The sequence below is a fragment of the Chiloscyllium plagiosum genome, chromosome 40 (assembly GCF_004010195.1).
Source record: "Chiloscyllium plagiosum isolate BGI_BamShark_2017 chromosome 40, ASM401019v2, whole genome shotgun sequence".
NCBI lineage: Eukaryota > Metazoa > Chordata > Chondrichthyes > Orectolobiformes > Hemiscylliidae > Chiloscyllium > Chiloscyllium plagiosum.
The window spans coordinates 10,921,642-10,941,734 of NC_057749.1; the positions used below are offsets into that span (position 1 = coordinate 10,921,642).

At 43.0% G+C, this 20,093-nt stretch overlaps 1 protein-coding gene across 1 annotated transcript; it reads right to left on the bottom strand.

Annotated features, from left to right (window-relative positions):
- Window positions 1-3,597: 3,597 nt before the first annotated feature.
- stoml1 (stomatin (EPB72)-like 1) lies at window positions 3,598-18,057 on the bottom strand. Its single transcript, XM_043680300.1, is given in 7 exon segments — window positions 3,598-4,571; window positions 4,573-4,766; window positions 7,442-7,636; window positions 9,603-9,837; window positions 13,612-13,815; window positions 15,498-15,647; window positions 17,053-18,057. Coding segments are annotated over 7 exon segments (1,254 nt in total). The 5' UTR covers window positions 17,200-18,057; the 3' UTR covers window positions 3,598-4,442.
- Window positions 18,058-20,093: the final 2,036 nt, after the last annotated feature.

Below are 20,093 nucleotides of genomic sequence, written 5' to 3' on the forward strand. Positions count from 1 at the left end.
TTTTGGGCTCTTTGAGGCATTAAAAGTGAGGTCACAATCGTTCTGAGAGAGATGATCAGTGGTGGTTTAACCTGAGGGCAAGGGGAGAGGCTGAGGAGGACAGTCCCTCATGGTAACTTTAAATGCAGTAAGAATTAAATCCACGCTGTTGGATCACTCTAGATCACAAACCAGCTGTAAAGCCAATGGAGCTAACCAATCTCTTCTCTGCTGTGGAGCTCCACAGTTATAAAAATTGAGCTCCAAGTCTAACAGAGCCTTGCTCACATAGCGATACTGCATCCCCACTCACTGTTCTTCATCCTTGGGATGTGACAATTTTTGAAACCTCAAAATGGGACCGCAGTGGTAAAAAGTTTGGAAAATACCACTTATCACAGGCTTAGAATCATAGAATCCCTACAGTGTAGAAGCAGGCTATTTGGCCCATTGAGCCACACCAACCCTCCAAACAACAGCCCACCCTATCCCTGCATTTCCCATGGCTAATCCACCTAACCTACATATCGCTGGACACTATGATCAATTTAGCACGGCCAATCCACCTAACCTGCATATCTTTGGACTGTGGGAGGAAACAGGAGCACCCAGAGGACACCCACGCAGACACTGGGAGAACATGCAAACTCCAAACAGTTGCCACAGAGTGGAATCGAATCCAGGTCCCTGGTGCTGTGAGGCAGCAGTGCTAACCACTTGGTCACTCCCATTTGACCAAGTGTTATCTTTGCACAAATCCAAATTCCTGGAGATGCTGGAATTAAAAACAAAGTGCTATAAACCAAGTTCAGTTCTTTGAGAAAGCTGACTGAATCGCTGAGTACTTCCAGGGTTATTGTTGGCAAAGTACTTTTCCAAATGTGGTCAACACCACTGCCAATGCACACTCAGCAAGCTCCCATAAACAGAAAGTTGACTTTTTGGTATGTTGGTTAGGGGAATAAGTATCATTCAGAGTAAAGTGAGAGATGGAGAAGCAGTTTCTTAATCTTTAAATAGCACTCCAGGATCTTTAACATCAAGCTAACAGGGCAGAAGGGACCTCCGACAGTGTAGCACTGCTGTGGCACCGGCACTGATGCTTTAGCTTGGATTTTATTTGAATCCCTGGGGGAGGATATGAACTCGCAACCTTCTGACTTGAGAGGTGAGAGGGCTACCCACTGAGTCAGGCTGGCAGCAGCAGCTGCCTGTGCATCTCATGTTTCTCATTAAAGTATCTTTTAAAATTCATAACAGTGGTAATATTGATTTTTTTTTAAAAACTGGAGTATTTGCTCTCAGCTGATAGCAAGATCATTCTAAATTCCAACATGGAACATTGACAATAACAAACATGTATAGGCGCCAGCATTGTCTATTAATTGTCCCTACACAATGATAAATAAAGAAATTTTGTCTGCACCGTGCCTATTTTGGAATAAAAGAAAACCTTTAACAATGCTAAAGATAATTTTCCATCTGGTCTCTCACCTAATTGTCAATTATCAGCCAATTCAAAGCAGCTTGGCACCACCTGGTGGTAGAAAATTCAACTACAATTAATATTCCGCTACAGTCTCTGATGTGCATCAGTGTTCAAGGCCTGGAAATCCCTGCTGTGTTAAATTCCCGAATCAAGTCCACAACAAATGCTCACCCGGGATGTAATTACAATTTATTTCTGATAATTAACTACAATCACAACCAAACATGTAAATTAACCAACAACCAGCAAAGTGAGAGCCTGCTGTTAAAATGATGCCCCTGAATTCAAAAAGTAACTTTTAATTTGAGAAAGATGGGACATGCCTTTTTTTAAAAAAAAATGCTCCAAACTGCTTTGTAATCACGTGGAAAGACTATGTATTGGAAGATTTCATCAAGACCTTTACTGATTTAATTTTAAATCTGGAACTTGTCCCCCTTAAAAAGCTGGGAATGTCAATTTGAACTCTGGAACTTAAAAAGGCATTGAGTCAGAAATTCAAAACAGTACAATTTACAAGTTTCTGACTCAACGCCATTTTATGTTCCAGAGTTCAAATGGACATTCCCAGTTTTTAAGGAAAACCTTTAACCACCTCCCCGCCCCCAACCCCATCTCCTACGACTAAGCCCAATTCTGTATCAATCTTGCCAGGTCTACCCAACAGCATGTAACTTCTCCTTTCGTACCAGTCTGCCATGAGGGACCTTATCAAAGGCTCTACTGAAGTCGGTGTCCTTTGATAAGCCGCAAATATAGGAGTTGGGAGGTCATGTTGCAACTGTACAGGACTTGGTTAGGCCACTATTGGAATACTGTGCGCAATTCTGGCCTCCCTGCTATAGGAAGGATGTTGTAAAACTTGAGACAGTTCATAAAAGATTTACAAGGATGTTGCCAGGGTTGGAGAATTTGTGCCACGAGGAGAGGCTGAATAGGCTGGGGCTATTTTCCCTGGGGCATCGGAGGCTGAGGGGTGACCTTATTGAGGTTTATAAAATCATGAGGGGCATGGATAGGATGAATCGCCGAGGTCTTTTCCTCAGGGTGGGGTGAATCCAAAACTAGAGGACATAGGATAAGATGAGAGGGGAAAGATTTAAAAGGGACCTAAGGGGCAACTTTTTCACACAGGAGGTGGTGTGTGTACGGAATGAGCTGCCAGAGGAAGTGGTGGAGGCTGGTACAATTACAACATTTAAAAAGTATATGGATATGTAAATGAATAGGAAGAGTTAACAGGGATATGGACCGAAGGGTCTGTTTCCATGCTGTACATGTCTATGACTCTATTTTAATGGCATCACGAGTTAGGCACTGACCAACAATGATCATATTGTATGGCAGAGCAGACTTGAGTGGTCGAATGCACTACTCCTGTTAACTGTATCTATGTTTTGTGTCAAAACACGATAGCATCCTCTAATAGCTGCTTTAGACTCAACAGTTTCTGTATTAAGCAGGTTTCCCATAGAGAGGATTGAGCATCTTTTCCTGAAGAGTTATTCAGAGGCTGTGAGAAATCGTGCCTAGTGACAACTTACCATCATTTCTGGGACGGTTAGGGAGCCAGCAGCACCTGTTATATAAAGATGTTAGGGTCTGAAACAGTTAATACTTAAGCACCACCCAGTTTGATATCTTATGTAATAGTTGGCAGAGTAATTTAAGAACTCGAAGGAGTGAGACCTAACAGCTGATCCTCCTCAGTTTCTGTAACAGTGTCGATCATATCAATGTTATTAGTTACTGACGTGCAATAAATGACTGTGTGTTCAATGCAAGAGTCCCTTCGGGTTAAACCAAGAAGCGGCTTCCTTTACTACACTGAACCAAGCAAGCCCTGCACTTAAGAGGGGTGGGGTGGCAAACATAACCCATGGTGAGGCTAAACTTGGTTTTGACTGCAGACAAAATGACGCCAACATATTAAGAGAGACCTGAGAGGGCTCTGCGCCTCTGCTGTCAGTTGCAAGATATCCATAGGGTAAAAACTGTAGTGAGAAGAAACAAGCATTCAGACAGTTTCAAGAACACAGCAACCAATTCTGGAAAAGGGGCATAGCACACTGGAAATGGCAGCAATATTCATACTGTCCATGAGTAAATTATAACCACAGGCTCCAAAATACAAACAGTGAGACAATTTATTTCAATCACAGTACAGAGATGTGATTTCTCGGATTTCATGTTGCAGTTAATAAATTCAGAAATCGATCAGAATTCCTCCTTCGGCTTGATTACATTTTATAAACAATCAATATTGCACTCCTCTTCCCATTGTTTCAACTGTTAATTAATTTTGCAAAAATTAACACAAAATTAGCTTTCAAGTGTTCAGCGTTTACTGCAATTCACCTTCAGAGAAGGCTGCATTAAATAAAAAGACACTTGCATTTATATAGCACCTTTCATAGCCTCAAAATGTACAACAGCAATTTTTGACTCGTCACTACTGTAATGTTGTAAAACTGGCAGCTCCAATGGACAGCATTGTCCAAATCACCCAGGAGGTTAATTTCTACTCTCAGTAATAGAATTGCTCATCCACCAAATGTTTAAAATATTACATTGTTTTTTCAATAAAAGGACTAAAGCACTATGTTGTAATTAAGCTTCATTGTTAGACTTGTACAAAACTACAAGAATTTCAGCCACTCGAGTGACCTTGCTGAAGAAAAACAGCACAGGAGGCTGACACTCGGCCTAACACCCGGCCTTTAAAAGAGTCATCTGATTAGTGCCACTGCCCAGCAAATCTCGTCTCCAAGTGCAGATTCTATTCCTTTTTGAAAGTCACGACCGAGTCTGCTTCCAATAGCCTCCTCAGGAAATGCATTCCAAACCATAACCACTCACTCCTTGGGAGATTCAGAGGCACAACAAAGCTGACTGCAATCTCGTACCAGAGAATTAGGTCGCATAGCATGGCACTGCAATCTAGTATTACAAACTTTTTTATACCCAAAATGCATTACCAATCCATAAAAACTACAAACAATATGATAGTACAGAGAAAATAACAAAAATAAATAAAACACAAGACGTGACACTTAGGAGGCTGTGTCCGGGGCAGGCTGGGTGTGCGCCTTTTTGCTGCATCATCGATTCAGCTTCTTGATGAGATCCTCCAGCTTCATTGCGAGTTTCAAATCACCCTGTACGCGTATCCGTCCACTCATGTAGGCGGAAAACGGCTTGAGGTCCCCTGAGAACAGACCCTGCATGGTGTCTTCTGTCACTTCCAGAGTGACATGAGGGTCTCCTTCAGGCATGCCATAGCCAGCTTTGCCAGAATCTTGAAGATTAATAAGAGACAGTTATAGACAGTCAATAATTAATCTCTTACACTGGAAGATTTACTTTTTTCTCATTTTTAATTGAAGAATATTGATGTTGGACAATGAAGTCTTTTATTGCATCAAGTACTCTCTGGTCACATAGAAACATGAGAGAAGTACTGGAAATTTGAATCCATAACACAGAATATTCAAGGAACTCAGGATTCAAACCAAATTCTGGTGGGACTCTTCAGAACTCTCATACCGGACTCAAAGCATTAACTTTATTTCTCTGCATAGATGGTGCAAGCTCTCCGGAGTTTCTCCAGCATTCACTGTGTTTGGGACGTCGCAGTGGCTCAGTGGTTAGCACTACGTCTCACAGCACCAGGTTCGATTCTAGCCTTGGGTGACTGTCTGTGTGGAGTTTGCACATTCTCCCCGTGTCTGCATGGGTTTCCTCCCACAGTCCAAAGCTGGCCAGGCTAAATTGCCCATACTGTCAGGTATATTAGTCAGAGGGGAATGGGTCTGGGTGGGTTACTCTTCGGAGGATCGGTGTGGACTGACCTGTTTCCACACTGTAGGGAATCTAATCTAATCTAAAATATGAGCTACGATCTCAAGAGAATATCTTAGCCCCTCTGTATTTCATCTTCAGCCATACATTGCATTTTATGAAATTTGTTGTCCAAATCTAATAATGTTACAAAGGTGTATTTTTAACTTCACTCTCTTGTTGATGGATTTTTTTTTACTAAATTGGTTTTAAGGATGCAAGTACGTACTAAGTACCAATTTTCTCATTGAAAGCAGGTGGAGGAAGCTTTAATCGTGGTTCTCCCCCTTTAAGAGCATCTTAAAAATCAACACAAAACATCTAATGCAAACTGAAACTATCCAAGAAAGTTCCCGAGCTTTCTGTGGAAGCTACAATGTAGGCACTATGCTGCAGGCTGACAAGCGCCACAGCAGATGTACTTTAGATTTCAACTCAGTAAATGACTCATTACCGTAGAATTGTAGGAAGTTTACGATGAAGGGCCCATGTGGCAGTGTCCCTACCTCTGAGCAATCAGATTCAAGTCCAATCTGAACCAGAGGTTTGTAATAACATCTCCAAACAGATCGATGAGAAAACATATTGAAAGTTTACAGCACCGAGAAAAGCCATTCAGCCCTCTGTGTCTGCACTGGCCAAAAGACCCTGGCCTTCTCCCACTTTCCAGTGTTTGATCTGTAGTCCTGCAGGTTTCCAGGCTTCAGGTGCATATCCAACACCTTTCAAATGAGCTGAGGATTTCTGTCTCTACCACCTTTTCAGACACCTACCTCCCTCTAATCTTTCCATCAGTCACTTTAAATCTGTGTCCCCAAGTCACTGGCTTCTCTGTAAAGGTAAATCAGTACCATTTATTCTATCCACACCCTTCCGAATTTTGTACACTTCAATCCAAACATCTGTCAGCATCCCCAGTCTGGCCAATCTTCCATCATAGCTGCATTTTTGCAGTCCTAGCAACATCTTCATTAATCTACTCTGACCTCTGCAATTACATCCTGCCTATAATGAAAGGACCAGAATTGCACAGTGCTCAAGCTGTGGTCTAACTAATGATTAATTCGGTTTCAGCATGTCATCTCTGTTTTTATATTCTATTATTGGCCATGTCAGACTAACAATTAACAGAACAGTACTGTTAAGGGTCATGCAGTACAGAAACAGACCCTTTGGCCTAACTTGTCCATACCAAGCAGATTTCCTAAATTAAAAATAGTCCCATTTGTCTGGGATTGGCCCATATCCCTCTGAATCTTTCCTATTCGTGTATCTGTCCAAACATCTTCTAAATGTAGTAATTTAAACCTACCACTTCCTCTGGCAGTTCATTCCATATAAGCACCACCTTCTGTGAAGGAGTTGCCCCTTCAGTGCCTCTTATATCTTTCCCCTCTCAGCTTAAGCCTATGCCCTCTAGTTTTGGGCTCTCCTATCCTGGGGAAAGACCTTAGCTATTCACCTTATCTATGCCCCTCATCATTTTATAAACATCTATAATGTCACGTCTCAACCTCTTATGCTCCAGGTAAAGAACTTCCAGCCTATCCAGCTTCTCCCTGTAATTCAAACCCTCCAGTCTCGGTAACATGCTTGTAATCTTTCTGCACCCTTTCCAGTTTAATAACATCCTTCCTATAGCAGGGTGACCAGAGTTGTACACAGTACTCCCAAAGTGGCCTCACCAATGCCTTGAGGAGAAAGTGAGGTCTGCAGATGCTGGAGATCAGAGCTGAAAATGTGTTGCTGGAAAAGCGCAGCAGGTCAGGCAACATCCAGGGAACAGGAGAATCGACGTTTCGGGCATGAGCCCTTCTTCGGGAATGATTCCTGAAGAAGGGCTTATGCCCGAAACGTCGATTCTCCTGTTCCCTGGATGCTGCCTGACCTGCTGCGCCTTTTCACCAATGCCTTGTACAGCCACAAATTCCAACTCCCATACTCAATATCCTGACCAATGAAGACAAGTGTGCAAAATGCCTTTGTCACCTTGCATTTCAGCTAATAAGTCTTGCTACAATGTTCAAATTAGAGTAATGAGAATACAATTTTTCAGAGGTAATTTTGCCATTTCAGTATTACATTTATACAAAGCTGCATTCCACGATGTAAATGAAGAAGCATTTAGCTCACCTCTGCTAAGGTCCAGAAAATACAAATTCTGAGTCCCATCCTTCTGGTTAACACTGAAAAGGTAACAGGCTCCAATCTGTTTCACAAGGTCCTCAGAAAGGAATGCTTTCACTTTAGAAAGTATCCAGTCTGGACTGATAATGTCACTCTCCAGATCTTCCGATTCAGTCATTACAGATGGGGTCTGAATACTGTCTGCAAAGAACTCAAACAGCATTTGAGAGATTGGTCATCTGGTTAAGACAGAACTTAATTTACAGACATACCAACTTTCCCTATCTGTAAGCAAGCAAGCTTATCTGCTACTCGGAGTCCAACTCAGATGTACCATCTCAGCCCTGTGATCCTGACCTACACTGGCTCAGAGTGCAGTAATTATTCAACTCTAAAGTACTCATTCTTGTATTCAAATCTCTCCATATCTCTCTTTTTTTCACTTATAGGACATGGAAACCACTTGCTGGCCAGCATTTATTGCCTGACCTTAATTGCCCTTGAGGTGGAAGTGGTGAGCTGGCTTTTTGAACTGCTGCAGTCCATATGCTGTAGGTTAAGACCCACATTCCCATGAGGGAGGGAATTCCAGGATTTTGCCTCAGTGACACTGAAGGCACAGCGATATACTTCCAAATCAGGATGATGAGCGGCTTGGAGGAGAAATTTGTAGGCAGTGGTGTTCCCATGTATCTGCTGCCCTTGCCCTTCTAGATGGAAGTGGTTCTGAGTTTGGAAAGTGCTGTCTGAGGATCTTTGGTAAACTTCTGCAGCGCATCTTATAGATAATACACACTGCTGTTACTGAGCATTAATGGTTGACAGAATGGATCCTTGTGGATGTGGTGCCAATTAAGTGGGCTGCTTTGTCATGGATGGTGTCAAGCTTATAGTTGTTGGAGTTGCACCCATCCAGGCAAGTGGGGAAAATTCCAACATACTCCTGATTAATGCCTCCTACATGGTGGACAGGTTTTGAGTCGTCAGGTGGTGGGTTACAGTATTCCTAGCCTCTGCCCTGCTATTGTAGCCACTCTATTTAAATGAAGAGTCCAGCTGAGTTTCCAGTCAATGGTAATCTGTAGGATATTGACAGTGGAGATTCAGTCATGGTCAAATCATTGAATGTCAAAAGGGTGGAGGTTAGATTGTCCCTTATTAAGGGATGGTCATTGTCCAGCAATTGAATGTTACTTGTCAGCCCAAATCTGGATATTGTCCAGATCTTGTGCATTTGAATATGGACCACTTCAGTATCTGTGGAGTCACGACTGGTGCTGAACGTTGTGCAATCATCGGCAAACATCCCCAATTCTTAATTTATGGTGGAGGGAAGGTGATTGATGAAGCAGTTGAGGATGGTTTGCTCTAGGACACCTGGAGTACTGCATGCAGCTTTGGTCTTACTTGGGAAAGAGTGTACTGGCACTGGAGGGGGTGCATAGGAGATTCCCTAGGTCGATTCTAGAGTTGAGGGGGCTGGTTTATGAGGACAGACTGAGTAGACTGAGATTATAGTCATTGGAATTTAGAAGTATGATGGGGGATCTTATAGAAACATAATAAATTATGAAAGGAATAGGATAAGATAGAAGTAGAGAGGATATTTCCACTGCAGGTGAAACTAAGACAAGAGGACATAGCCTCAAAAGTAGGGAATGCAGATTTAGAACGGACTTGAGAAGGAACTTCTTCATCCAGAGTATTGTAAATCTATGATTCCCTGCCTAGTGACGTAGTTAACACTACTCCTGAAAACATTTTTAAAGCTAAGATAGATTTCTTTTGAATAATGAAGGAAGGAATTAAGGGATACGGTGAGAGCAAGTGTAAGTACAACTGAGTCAACGAAAAGATCAGCCATGATCTTATTGAATGGCAGAGCAGGCTCGATGGGCCAAATGCTCCTAGTTATGCTCAGAAACGGCTGCAATGTGTCTTTTGTCAGTCAGTAGGCCTGAAGCAATATCAGAAGGTTGAAATTTACTAACAGCATCAGCCTGAAATACAAGCTATTAGCAGGAATGCAGGTTTAAACCTTAGACCCGACAAGTGAAATACCTACATAGGCCAAAAGCTTTAACTCCGCTCAATGATATCTAAGGGGCAGAGGACTGAATTGATCAAATGCTTTCATTCAGTCTGATTAAAGAGAACTTCAGCTCACCTTCGCTCTCACTGGAACGTGAAGAAAGGTGCATTGATTGTGGAGATCGTCTGTTTTGCATTATTTGCGTGGCCAACTTCCGTAGAGGAGCAGGAAGTTTTTCTAATCGACTGCTGGGTGGAGAGGTCTCAGAACCTGGTTGATCCTCTTCCGGTCTGTTTACCACGCTGTGCAGAATCAGGTCTACCCTCTGCACTTCCATACCCCAGTGTTTGGTTTTTTTGTTGACCTCAAACTGCATAGGGAACCGAGTCAGAACAAAATAAATTTATAGTACTTATGAACTTGTGTTCAAGATTTAGATTTTGAAAACAAACACACTCATTCAAAATTGTCCCTCTTGCACTCACCACCTTTCCCTGTAGGCACTGCCTCTCCTCTTGTATGAGTCCATAGATTCCTGCATTAACCATTGGCTCACCCAGTTTTTTTTTACATGAAAATAGGCAACCCCATCTCCCAAATGCCCTCCAGTCCTGTGATCTGCCAAGACTGCTACCTTCCTGCAACTTGGACAGGCCAGATTTTCAGAATTCCATGACGCAAAAAGCAGAACAGCGCTTAAAAGTGGATGCTGGAAATCAGAAATAAAACCTGAAAGAAGCTGAGGAATCAAACAATCAGCAGGTAGGCAGTATTGTGTGCGGACAGAGAAAGAGAAACAGAATATACGCTTCAGACTGGAAAATCCTGCCTAACCTGCTGAGATTTTTCTAAACCAGTTTGTTTAGTTTTAATTTCATCATTGTCATTGCTGCAAGTCACTGGGTACATGTTAGAATCAAGCCTCACGATTCCCGGAATCTTCATAATGTGAAAATATTCAGATTACCCTAAGTCCCCAATTTAAACGACTGAAGAACCCAGACTAAAAGACAACATTTACCAACCTAAGAAAATAACTTGCTAATGATCAAAAGTCTCTTTCCAATAGCTGCTGGGCAGTATGAACTGCTAATTCTACAACTTAAATTCTATCCCTTCTTAAACTGCCCTCATCACAAACTGACAGACACAAAGACAATGCATAGACATTCAGGGTGAAAAAAGAAATCAGGGAACACAGTGCAATAGCACCTTAGGATTCGCTGAGTTGTTTCCTTTCTCTTGCTTTGAATTCCATTTTAGTTGTTTGCTGCTGACTCATGTTACTTGCATATCAAAGTTCTCCTCATTTAATTCATTCAGAATTCATCCTTTCACTATTTTTAAAAGATGTTTTGTTCCTCAGTCAATAGGAATTTTGCAAACAAAGCTGAGTGGAGTCATCTAGTTGTCACTAGAGACTTTCCGGTACCACCACACAGATAGAGAGAGAGAGCAACATTCTTTCTCTTTGCGAGCTAGGTGGTTCACTGTTCACTGCTGCCCTGAGTCAGAAGTCATGATCACCTGAACAGGAGTCTGTCAAAATATTGTTGTCAAGTAATTTTCCCTTAGTTGCACAAGTTTTCTTTTTAAACATGAGGGGTATAGATAAGTCGAATGGCAGGTGTCTTTTCCAGATTAGTGTGCAATTTTTAGGGAGAGAGGAACAAGATTTATAAAGGACATGAGGGGCAATGCCCCCTCCATCACTAACCCAACCCAACCCAACCCAACCCAACCCACCCCGCCCCCAGTGAGTGGTTCATGGGTAGAATGAAGTTCCACAGGAATTGGTGGATGTGGGCACCATCACAATGCTTAAAAGACATTTGGATAAGTAGATGAATAAGAAAGGCTTGGAGGGATATGGACTCAAGGACGGGGAGATGGGACTAGTTTAGTTTGGGATTATGAGAAAGTGAGGACTGCAGATGCTGGAGATCAGAGCTGAAACATTGTTGCTGGAAAAGCGCAGCAGGTCAGGCAGCATCCAAGGAGCAGGAGAATCGACGTTTCGGGCATAAGCCCTTCTTCAGGAATGAGGAGGGTGTGCCAAGCAGGCTAAGGTAAAAGGTAGGGTGGAGGGACTTGGGGGAAGGGCATTGGGAATGCGATAGGTGGAAGGAGATTAAGGTGAGGGTGATAGGCCGGAGAGGGGATGGGGGCGGAGAGGTCAGGAAGAAGATTGCAGGTCAAGAAGGTGGTGCTGAGTCTGAGAGTTGGGACTGAGATAAGGTGGGGGGAGGGAAATGAAAAAGCTGGAGAAATCTGCATTCATCCCTTGTGGTTGGAGGGTTCCGAGGCAGAAGATGATATGTGGAACAGTCCATCTTCCGCAGCTACACTGGCATGACTCCCCACCTTTTCCTCCGCTGTATCGATGACTGTACCGGTGCTACCTCGTGCTCCCACGAGGGGGTTGAACAGTTCATCCACTTTACTAACACTTTCCACCCCGACCTCAAATGTACCTGGACTGTCTCAGACTCCTTCCTCCCCTACCTAGACCTCTCCATTTCTATCTCAGGTGACCGACTCAACACGGGCATATACTATAAACCGACCGAATCCCACAGCTACCTAGATTACACCTCCTCCCACCCTGCCCCCTGTAAAAATGCCATCCCATATTCCCAATTCCTTCGCCTCCGCCGCATCTGCTCCCAGGGGGACCAATTCCAATACCGAACAACCCAGATGGCCTCCTTCTTCAAAGACCGCAATTTCCCCTCAGACGTGGTTGACGATGCTCTCCACCGCATCTCTTCCACTTCCCGCAACTCCGCCCTTGAACCCTGCCACTCCAATCGCCACCAGGACAGAACCCCACTGGTCCTCACCTACCACCCCACCAACCTCCAGATACATCGTATCATCCTTCGTCATTTCCGCCACCTCCAAACAGACCCCACCACCAAGGATATATTTCCCTCCCCTCCCCTATCAGCGTTCCGGAAAGACCACTCCCTCCGCGACTCCCTCGTCAGGTCCACACCCCCCACCAACCCAACCTCCACTCCCGGCACCTTCACCTGCAACCGCAAGAAATGCAAAACGTGCGCCCACACCTCCCCCCTCACTTCCCTCCAAGGCCCCAAGGGATCCTTCCATATCCGTCACAAATTCACCTGCAGCTCCACACACATCATTTACTGCATCCGCTGCACCCGATGTGGCCTCATATACATTGGCGAGACAGGCCGCCTACTTGCGGAATGCTTCAGAGAACACCTCTGGGACACACGCACCAACCCAACCCAACCGTCCTGTGGCTGAACACTTTAATTCCCCCTCCCACTCCGCCAAGGACATGCAGGTCCTTGGCCTTCTCCATCGCCAGACCATGGCAACACGACGCCTGGAGGAAGAACGCCTCATCATCTGCCTAGGAACCCTCCAACCACAAGGGATGGATTCAGATTTCTCCAGCTTTCTCATTTCCCCTCCCCCCACCTTATCTCAGTCCAACCCTCGGACTCAGCACCGCCTTCTTGACCTGCAATCTTCTTCCCGACATCTCCGCCCTCACCCTCTCTCCGGCCTATCACCCTCACCTTAACCTCCTTCCACCTATTGTATTCCCAACGTCCCTCCCCCAAGTCCCTCCTCCCTACCTTTTATCTTAGCCTGTTTGGCAAACCCTCCTCATTTCAGAAGAAGGGCTTATGGCCGAAACGTCGATTCTCCTGCTCCATGGATGCTGCCTGACCTAGTTTGGGATTATGGTCTGCATGGACTGGTTGGACCAAACGGTCTGTTCCGTGCTATATGACTCTATAACCCATCAGGTCTTTGGTGTCTGCTTCTGTTCTCACTGTTTTAAGCAAACTGTAAACAACTCACAATGTTCTCCAGCAAACATGATTTTCAACAGTACAACCATCTCTTTGAACAGTCTCCTTGGTTCAAAGCAGTTTCTTCATTTTTCTAATCCACAACCCGAAACTAAAGGCAATAAAAAGACATGATCTTTACAGACAGCTATGCTGTTCGATTAGCTGGGCCATGGTTTTACAGTGAAATTCTAACAGTCGCAGACATTGCAATACAGTGTACTGCAAGCCAGTTACAGATAATTCCTGTGGCGCTGGTGTCAGTGTTCGATGCAGCAGCCAATGCAAAAAGGAGACACTGTACTCACCGCTAACTGTTCTCCAGTTTTACTTTTGTCCTCCTGGATTTGTGCCAGGGTTTCCTTATGCATCAAGCGTCTCATTACATTCTGTGCAGTGTAAGCCGTAGTGCTGTCAATATCCTCCACTAATGCTACAGACAGGACTGGATTCCAGATATGGTACTGCACTTCTGCACCTACATTGATCACGGCTTCATCTTTACATTTTGCCTGTGTGAAGGAGGTAAAGGTTCAGTGGTTTCTTTTGCATGATATTCTGAGTTCTCAAAATACAACTCCATTTTGCCTTTTTGTATCATAAAAGGTAAATCGGGTGTACAACTTTTTCCCAGTCAGCTTTCCATGCTACACATGATGGAGAAGTATCAAGAAATCAAAGAACTCAATATTTGCACTGTTTTAATTTATGTCTGCAATTTGGCCACAATTGGAACAGAATGGGCCAGTGGAGAATGAGGGGTGATTACACTGAAATGTATAAAGTTCTCAGAGGCTTTTGTCAGAGTGGATACTGAGAGGCTCACAGCTCCACTCAGTTGTAAGGTTTAGAAGCAGAGAATCACAGACACAGAGTAACACATCAGATATTTCAAATGAGGAGGAGGAGAAAGGCTCAAATCAAAGGCTTGTGAATCTCTGGAATTGTCCACCCTAGAGATCTGTGGATGTTCAATCATTAAGAATGTTCAAGGTTAATTTAACTTGATATTTGGACTCTATGATAATTAAGGGTTATAGGGACTGCATAGCAAAATGGAGTAGTGATTTAAGCCTGTTGGATGGTGGAGCAGACTCAACTGGCCCAATGGTCTCCTACTGCTCCAGCTTCTTTTGTTATGTTTATTTTAAAGCAACTAGACTGTAGAGGCTTTAAGTGATACACACCTACAACTTAACAGAATAATACTTATTAGAATCACAGAATCTCTAAGTGTTGAAGCAGACCATTCAGCCCATCAAGTCTGCACTGGCTTCTGAACAGCATCCCACTCAGACCCACCCCCTACTCTGTCCCTGTAATCTGCATTTCCCACAGCTAACCTGCCTAGCCTGAACATCCCTGGATACTATAGGCAACTTAACACAGGCAATCCACCTAACCTGCACATTTTTGCACTGCGGGAGAAAACTGAAGCACCCAGAGGAATCCCACGAAGACACACAGAGAATTGAACCTGGGTCCCTAGCACTGTTCTGCGAACCACTGAGCCGTCATGCCTTTATTAAAATAAACCATGTGGTTTTCTTCTAAGGCAGCACATTCTCCGGCAATACTCCTAGAGCACAAGTTAAAGTTTCGGGACCCAACAATCACACTTCAGGTGTGGCATAGCGCCATAAAATGCAAAATTCCAGCTCTGGCATACTACTAGAGGTGTTACAAGCACAAGTTGCAGCGTCGTGCTTTAGGACTGTTAATAACCTTGGTTATGATTGGCAACCTCACTTCAACTTTGTCAATGGTCTCACAGCCTTGATAGAAACATTGTTTGCATTTGGTTTGCTAAGACCATCAATAACAAATTCGCTATGATTTATCTTCCAGAACACATTGGATAAGGCAGACGGTGAAAGATCATTTCCGCTGGTCAAGGAACATGAAAACCAAGATTCTCGGGATAAGGGGTCAATCACTTAGGATTGAGATGAGGAGAAACTACTTCACTCAAAGGGTTGTGAATCTTTGAAATTCTCTACCCCAGAACGTTTGAACCTATTTAAGGCTGCGATAGAGAGCCTTTCTGGTCTCTGAGGAAGGTAGGGACAAGAGCAGCAGGCAGCGTCGAAGTCCAAGATCAGCCATGACAATATTAACTGGCAGAGTTTACTGGGCCAAATGGTCTACCCCTGCTCCTACTTCTTTTGAAATCAGGGCTGGCAAGGTCACATACCTCAAATGGTGCAATAATGAAAGTTTTAGATCGGAGGTCAACTTTCTGCCACCGGTCAATGAAAGGCAACAGGAGGATCATTCCAGGGCCCTTGCTGCCGAGAATTCTTCCTAAGCGGAACACCACAAACCGCTCATACTTCGGCACCGACTGTAGTTACAAACAGAAACAACGGTTAGTAAGATCCAACCCCATCCTTCTAACATGACAAAGCATTTACAATTTAACAACCAAGACAAAACATTTGTAGTTTTATTTCAAAAATGGGGCAGAAACTCAGGCTGCATTCCACAAACAATAGCATCGGTCCCCAAGTTTTGTTGACTTTGAACTGAGCAGCTTACATGGCCAGTTCAGGGGGATATCAAATACTAAACCACACTGCTGCAGCTCTGGAGCTCCATAGATGCCAGACTGGGTAAGAATTCCATCTGTAAAGGGTATTAGTGACCTAAATGGATTTTTACAACAGTCAATGATAGTCATCATGACCACCATCACTGAGATTAGCTTCAAGTTCCAGATTTATCACATAATCAAAGCAGAATTCGATTTAGTTAAAACCACTGAAAACTATGTTTGAGGTCATGAAACCTGACCATTGCCGGAGTTTCAGATCCTAGTCAAATTTCTGAAAATGAGGTTGCTGGATATCAGGCAAGCCAACTGGTAGGTAAATGGGCAGAGGATGGAAGCTGCAAATTTTGGACATCTGGCCCTCCATATGTCCAAAATCCAAATGAGATTTTTGTTTAAATAGTCATGCTTGGGATGTGGGTGTCACTGGCTAAGCCAGCATTTATTGCCCATCCCTAACAGCAAGATAGAGGTTAGCAATATCATGGCACTAACTGAACAGCACCAGTGCTCCCTGGTGGCTGAGTCAATACATCTCCATCAAAACGTATGGTTCTGGAAAAGCAAAGCCGGTCAGGCAGCATCCGAGAGAAGAGTTGATGTTTCAAGCATAGGCTCTTCATCAGCTCGAAACGCTGACTCTTCTACTCCTCAGATGCTGCTGACCAACTGTGCTTTTCCAGCACCACACCTTTTGACTCTGATCTCCAGCATCTGCAGTCCTCACTTTCTCCCAGACAATACATCTCCCTTAAACAACAATTGAACTGAAGTTCTTCATACAGTTTTATTGTTGTTTGTAGAATCTTTACTACATGCAACACCATTGCTTCCACAATAGTTATTGTCTTCAAGCATGCAATGATATAATGAGATGTCGCTGGCAGGAATTATGTAGGATATCCTTTTGCAATCATATTTCAAGGAAATTTTTCTGCTGTAATTCAAACTCCAGCACCACAGATGAACCTAATCGTATTCCACTTAGTGTTAACTCACATTTGCGAGATGGTATCACGCATTAGACACTGGTGTACTAGTTGAATTTCTCCAGCCCTTGTGCAGCTGGTGTCCCAACCATAACCTGGTAATTCAGCACTGGCTGGTAACCTAAGCCATCCTGCTCTATTTTCCTACAGAAGCCACTGTAGGAATAAAGGAAAAGGACAAATCAGATTTGCCGTGGCGCTTGACGTACCTTTAGCACAAACCAGCCTGTGACTGGAAAAGTGAGGATCATAAAGAGATAAGTAAGGACGATCAGAATCCAACTGCACACCAACTCTGGACAAGTCTGAGTATTGCCTGAAAGAGGGGAGGCAAGTTTTTTAAAAAGGCATGCCATTTAGAGTCAGCAATTGAGACTAAATGCACAGTGACAGGTTTCATTTTGTTTCCAAATGGTGAATTGTAACCAGAATCATATGAAGAACTTGCATGTAAAGTTAGGATGTTTTTCAGATCGTTGGAATTATCTTGCTTATTAACGTTTGCCCCTGATCCCCTTCTCATTCAATTTGGTCATGGCAGCTGTATAATTCAACACCAATTGCCTACCTTTTGTTTCAAACCCCTTGATATCAAGTCTAACAAAAGTATAAAATATGTTTTAAGAATATGACGGAATATATGAAGGCAATAACTGAGGACAGGTATAGAATCTGATTTACTAGTACTTCCATATAATATGTTTTGACAATAAATGACTTAGTCCATCTAATGACTTAGTCCATCTTAGCCTGACCTAAATTCACTGGTGGAAGATTCTGCTTTGACTTTTAAGGGGAAAATACTAGACTGCATGTTGGATGAAGCATACATTTCAAAATTAATTAATTGGCTGGGAAGCACTTTGGGACATTGAATGGGAAGGACAGGCACTATTTAAATGCAATTCTTCCCATTTTCTTTATATCATATTACATCAGGTTTCAGCTGACATGTGGCATGAATTTGTCTATGGAAGCTGACTCTTGTGTTAAGCACAAGGAAAATTATTGTTAGGGAGCCACTTATTCCTGAAGCCAATTACGACATTTACTATTGCACTGAAACTGTGAGATTACAGATACAATTGCAGTCATACGGATGCCCATTTTACGTTGTTATTAACTGAGAACATAAATGGATCAACACAATCAGCTCAAGGAATTTCAAGATAAAAATCCATAAACATTCATTTGCATTATATCACAGAAGCTAATCTCTTCATCCAAAAGTGGTGAGAATGTGGATCCTGCTATTACAAAAAAAAGATCAATCAAGGTAAATGGCATAGATACATTTTTTTATTATTCATTAAGGGGATGTGGACTACGCTGGACCACTATTTATCATCCACCCATCCCTTGCTGCCCTTGAGAAGGGTGATGGGCTGCCCTCTTGAACTGCTGCAGTCTATTTGGTGCAAGTATAACCATAACCATAATGCTCTTAGGCAGCAAATTAGAGGATTTTAACTTAATGATGGAAACAGTGATATATTTTCAAGTGGGGATGGGAATGAGGGACTTGGAGGAGAACTTATAGGCGGGGTGGAATTCCCATGTATCTGCTCCCTTTGTCCTTCTAGACAGTACTGACTTTGTAAGGTGCTGTCTTAGCAAATTTCTACAGTGCATCTTGAAGCACACACTGCTTATACTGTGCACCGGTAGTGCAGGGAGTGGATGTTTGCGATGTGTTTTAAGGGGAAGAAAGATTGAACACAAAGGGAGAGGAAAAGATTTATGCTGACTGAATTAGGTTAAGAAGAGTTGGTGATTGCCTGCGTGGAGCATTAATATCGGCACAAAGAACCAAACATTCCATTTCTGTCTTCTGAGTTCTATCCAAGAGACTTGTAATGTATGTTGGAATTTCTATCCACAGATCTCCTCATAGTTTGATATAAAGGGGGTCAAAGCAAGCACAATGAAAGATGATATTCAGTTTTCTATTCTGCACTGGAGAAATCCAATCAACAACTTTCTTTTCCATCACTACATTAATTAGTCCTTTCAACAAATCAGTTTTCTCAGAAGTAACAACATAAGCGAGTAAACAACATTTTTCCCTCTTCCAGAAGATGACAGCTCTGAAAGTTAAAAAACATCACATGCCTAAGTGCGTGATGGGTCTCAGGTGCAGAAGTCAAATGACATCCATCAGTGATGACAATGACTTATTTTGATTTTAAAACCAGAGCCTTAATTTGACATCTTCTGCTCTTAGACCTAACAAACCCGGTAAATGTTAAAATATAGGCTTAATCCTTTCTTCACCCAGTTCCTGATCCAAGCAAAGGATAGGGAAGCAAAGAGAAAAATCAGATAAAACACAAACACAGAGAGAACTAGCTTTTAATGAATGACCTTAGAAGCAGATTGCAATGGGATAGGTTCAAGGGAAAAGAGAAATCCATTTAGTAGGGAAGAAAATACCAGTTTTTCCTCAAAAAGCTTCAATTTTTTCTGGATTGTAATTTAGACATTTTTAATTTTATAGAACTAAACATATTGAAAACTGATAAACTCTTAAAATTATGACAATTTATAAACATTATTTATAACAATAATCACTAAAACGTGATTGGTGGATAAGTATTGAATAAAGCTTTGTATACAATAATCTATTGACTACTAAATAAGGACTATCCTCATTACATGTAGTACCCCACTCAGTAAGATAGTCTCACTGAATCATAGAGATGCACAGCACGGAAACAGACCCTTTGATCCAACTCGTCCATGCCGACCAGATATCGTAACCTAATCTAGTCCCATTTGCCAGCATTTGTTCCATATCCCTCTAAACCCTTCTTATTCATATACCCATTCAGATATCTAATACTGGAACCTTTGTGATTATCACCATCATTCCCCTTCTTATGCCTCCTCAGCTCTGACCCTATTTGCTCAATCCACACTCTTCCCTTGCCAATTTCCCTTATCTTGTTCCTTCCACAGCCGCAAATCCATGGAACCAGACTGCCTCGCCCCATCACAACCCGCAAACCCTGTGGAATTTTTCTCCACTCACTCCTACCCTCAAAGACCCTGATTCTCTTCTCCAACACTCAAAACCTCTCTTCCCCAAAGCCCCACCTACAACAGTCTCTCAACAGTCTCTTGTCATCAACCTCAAGATCCAGAGTCTCATCTTGACCCTCAAGAACCAAACTATCTTCCCCACCCTGTGGAGATCCTCTCTCCATCCGCACTCCACCCCGATGAGACCCACTCTCCTTCCACACTCCAG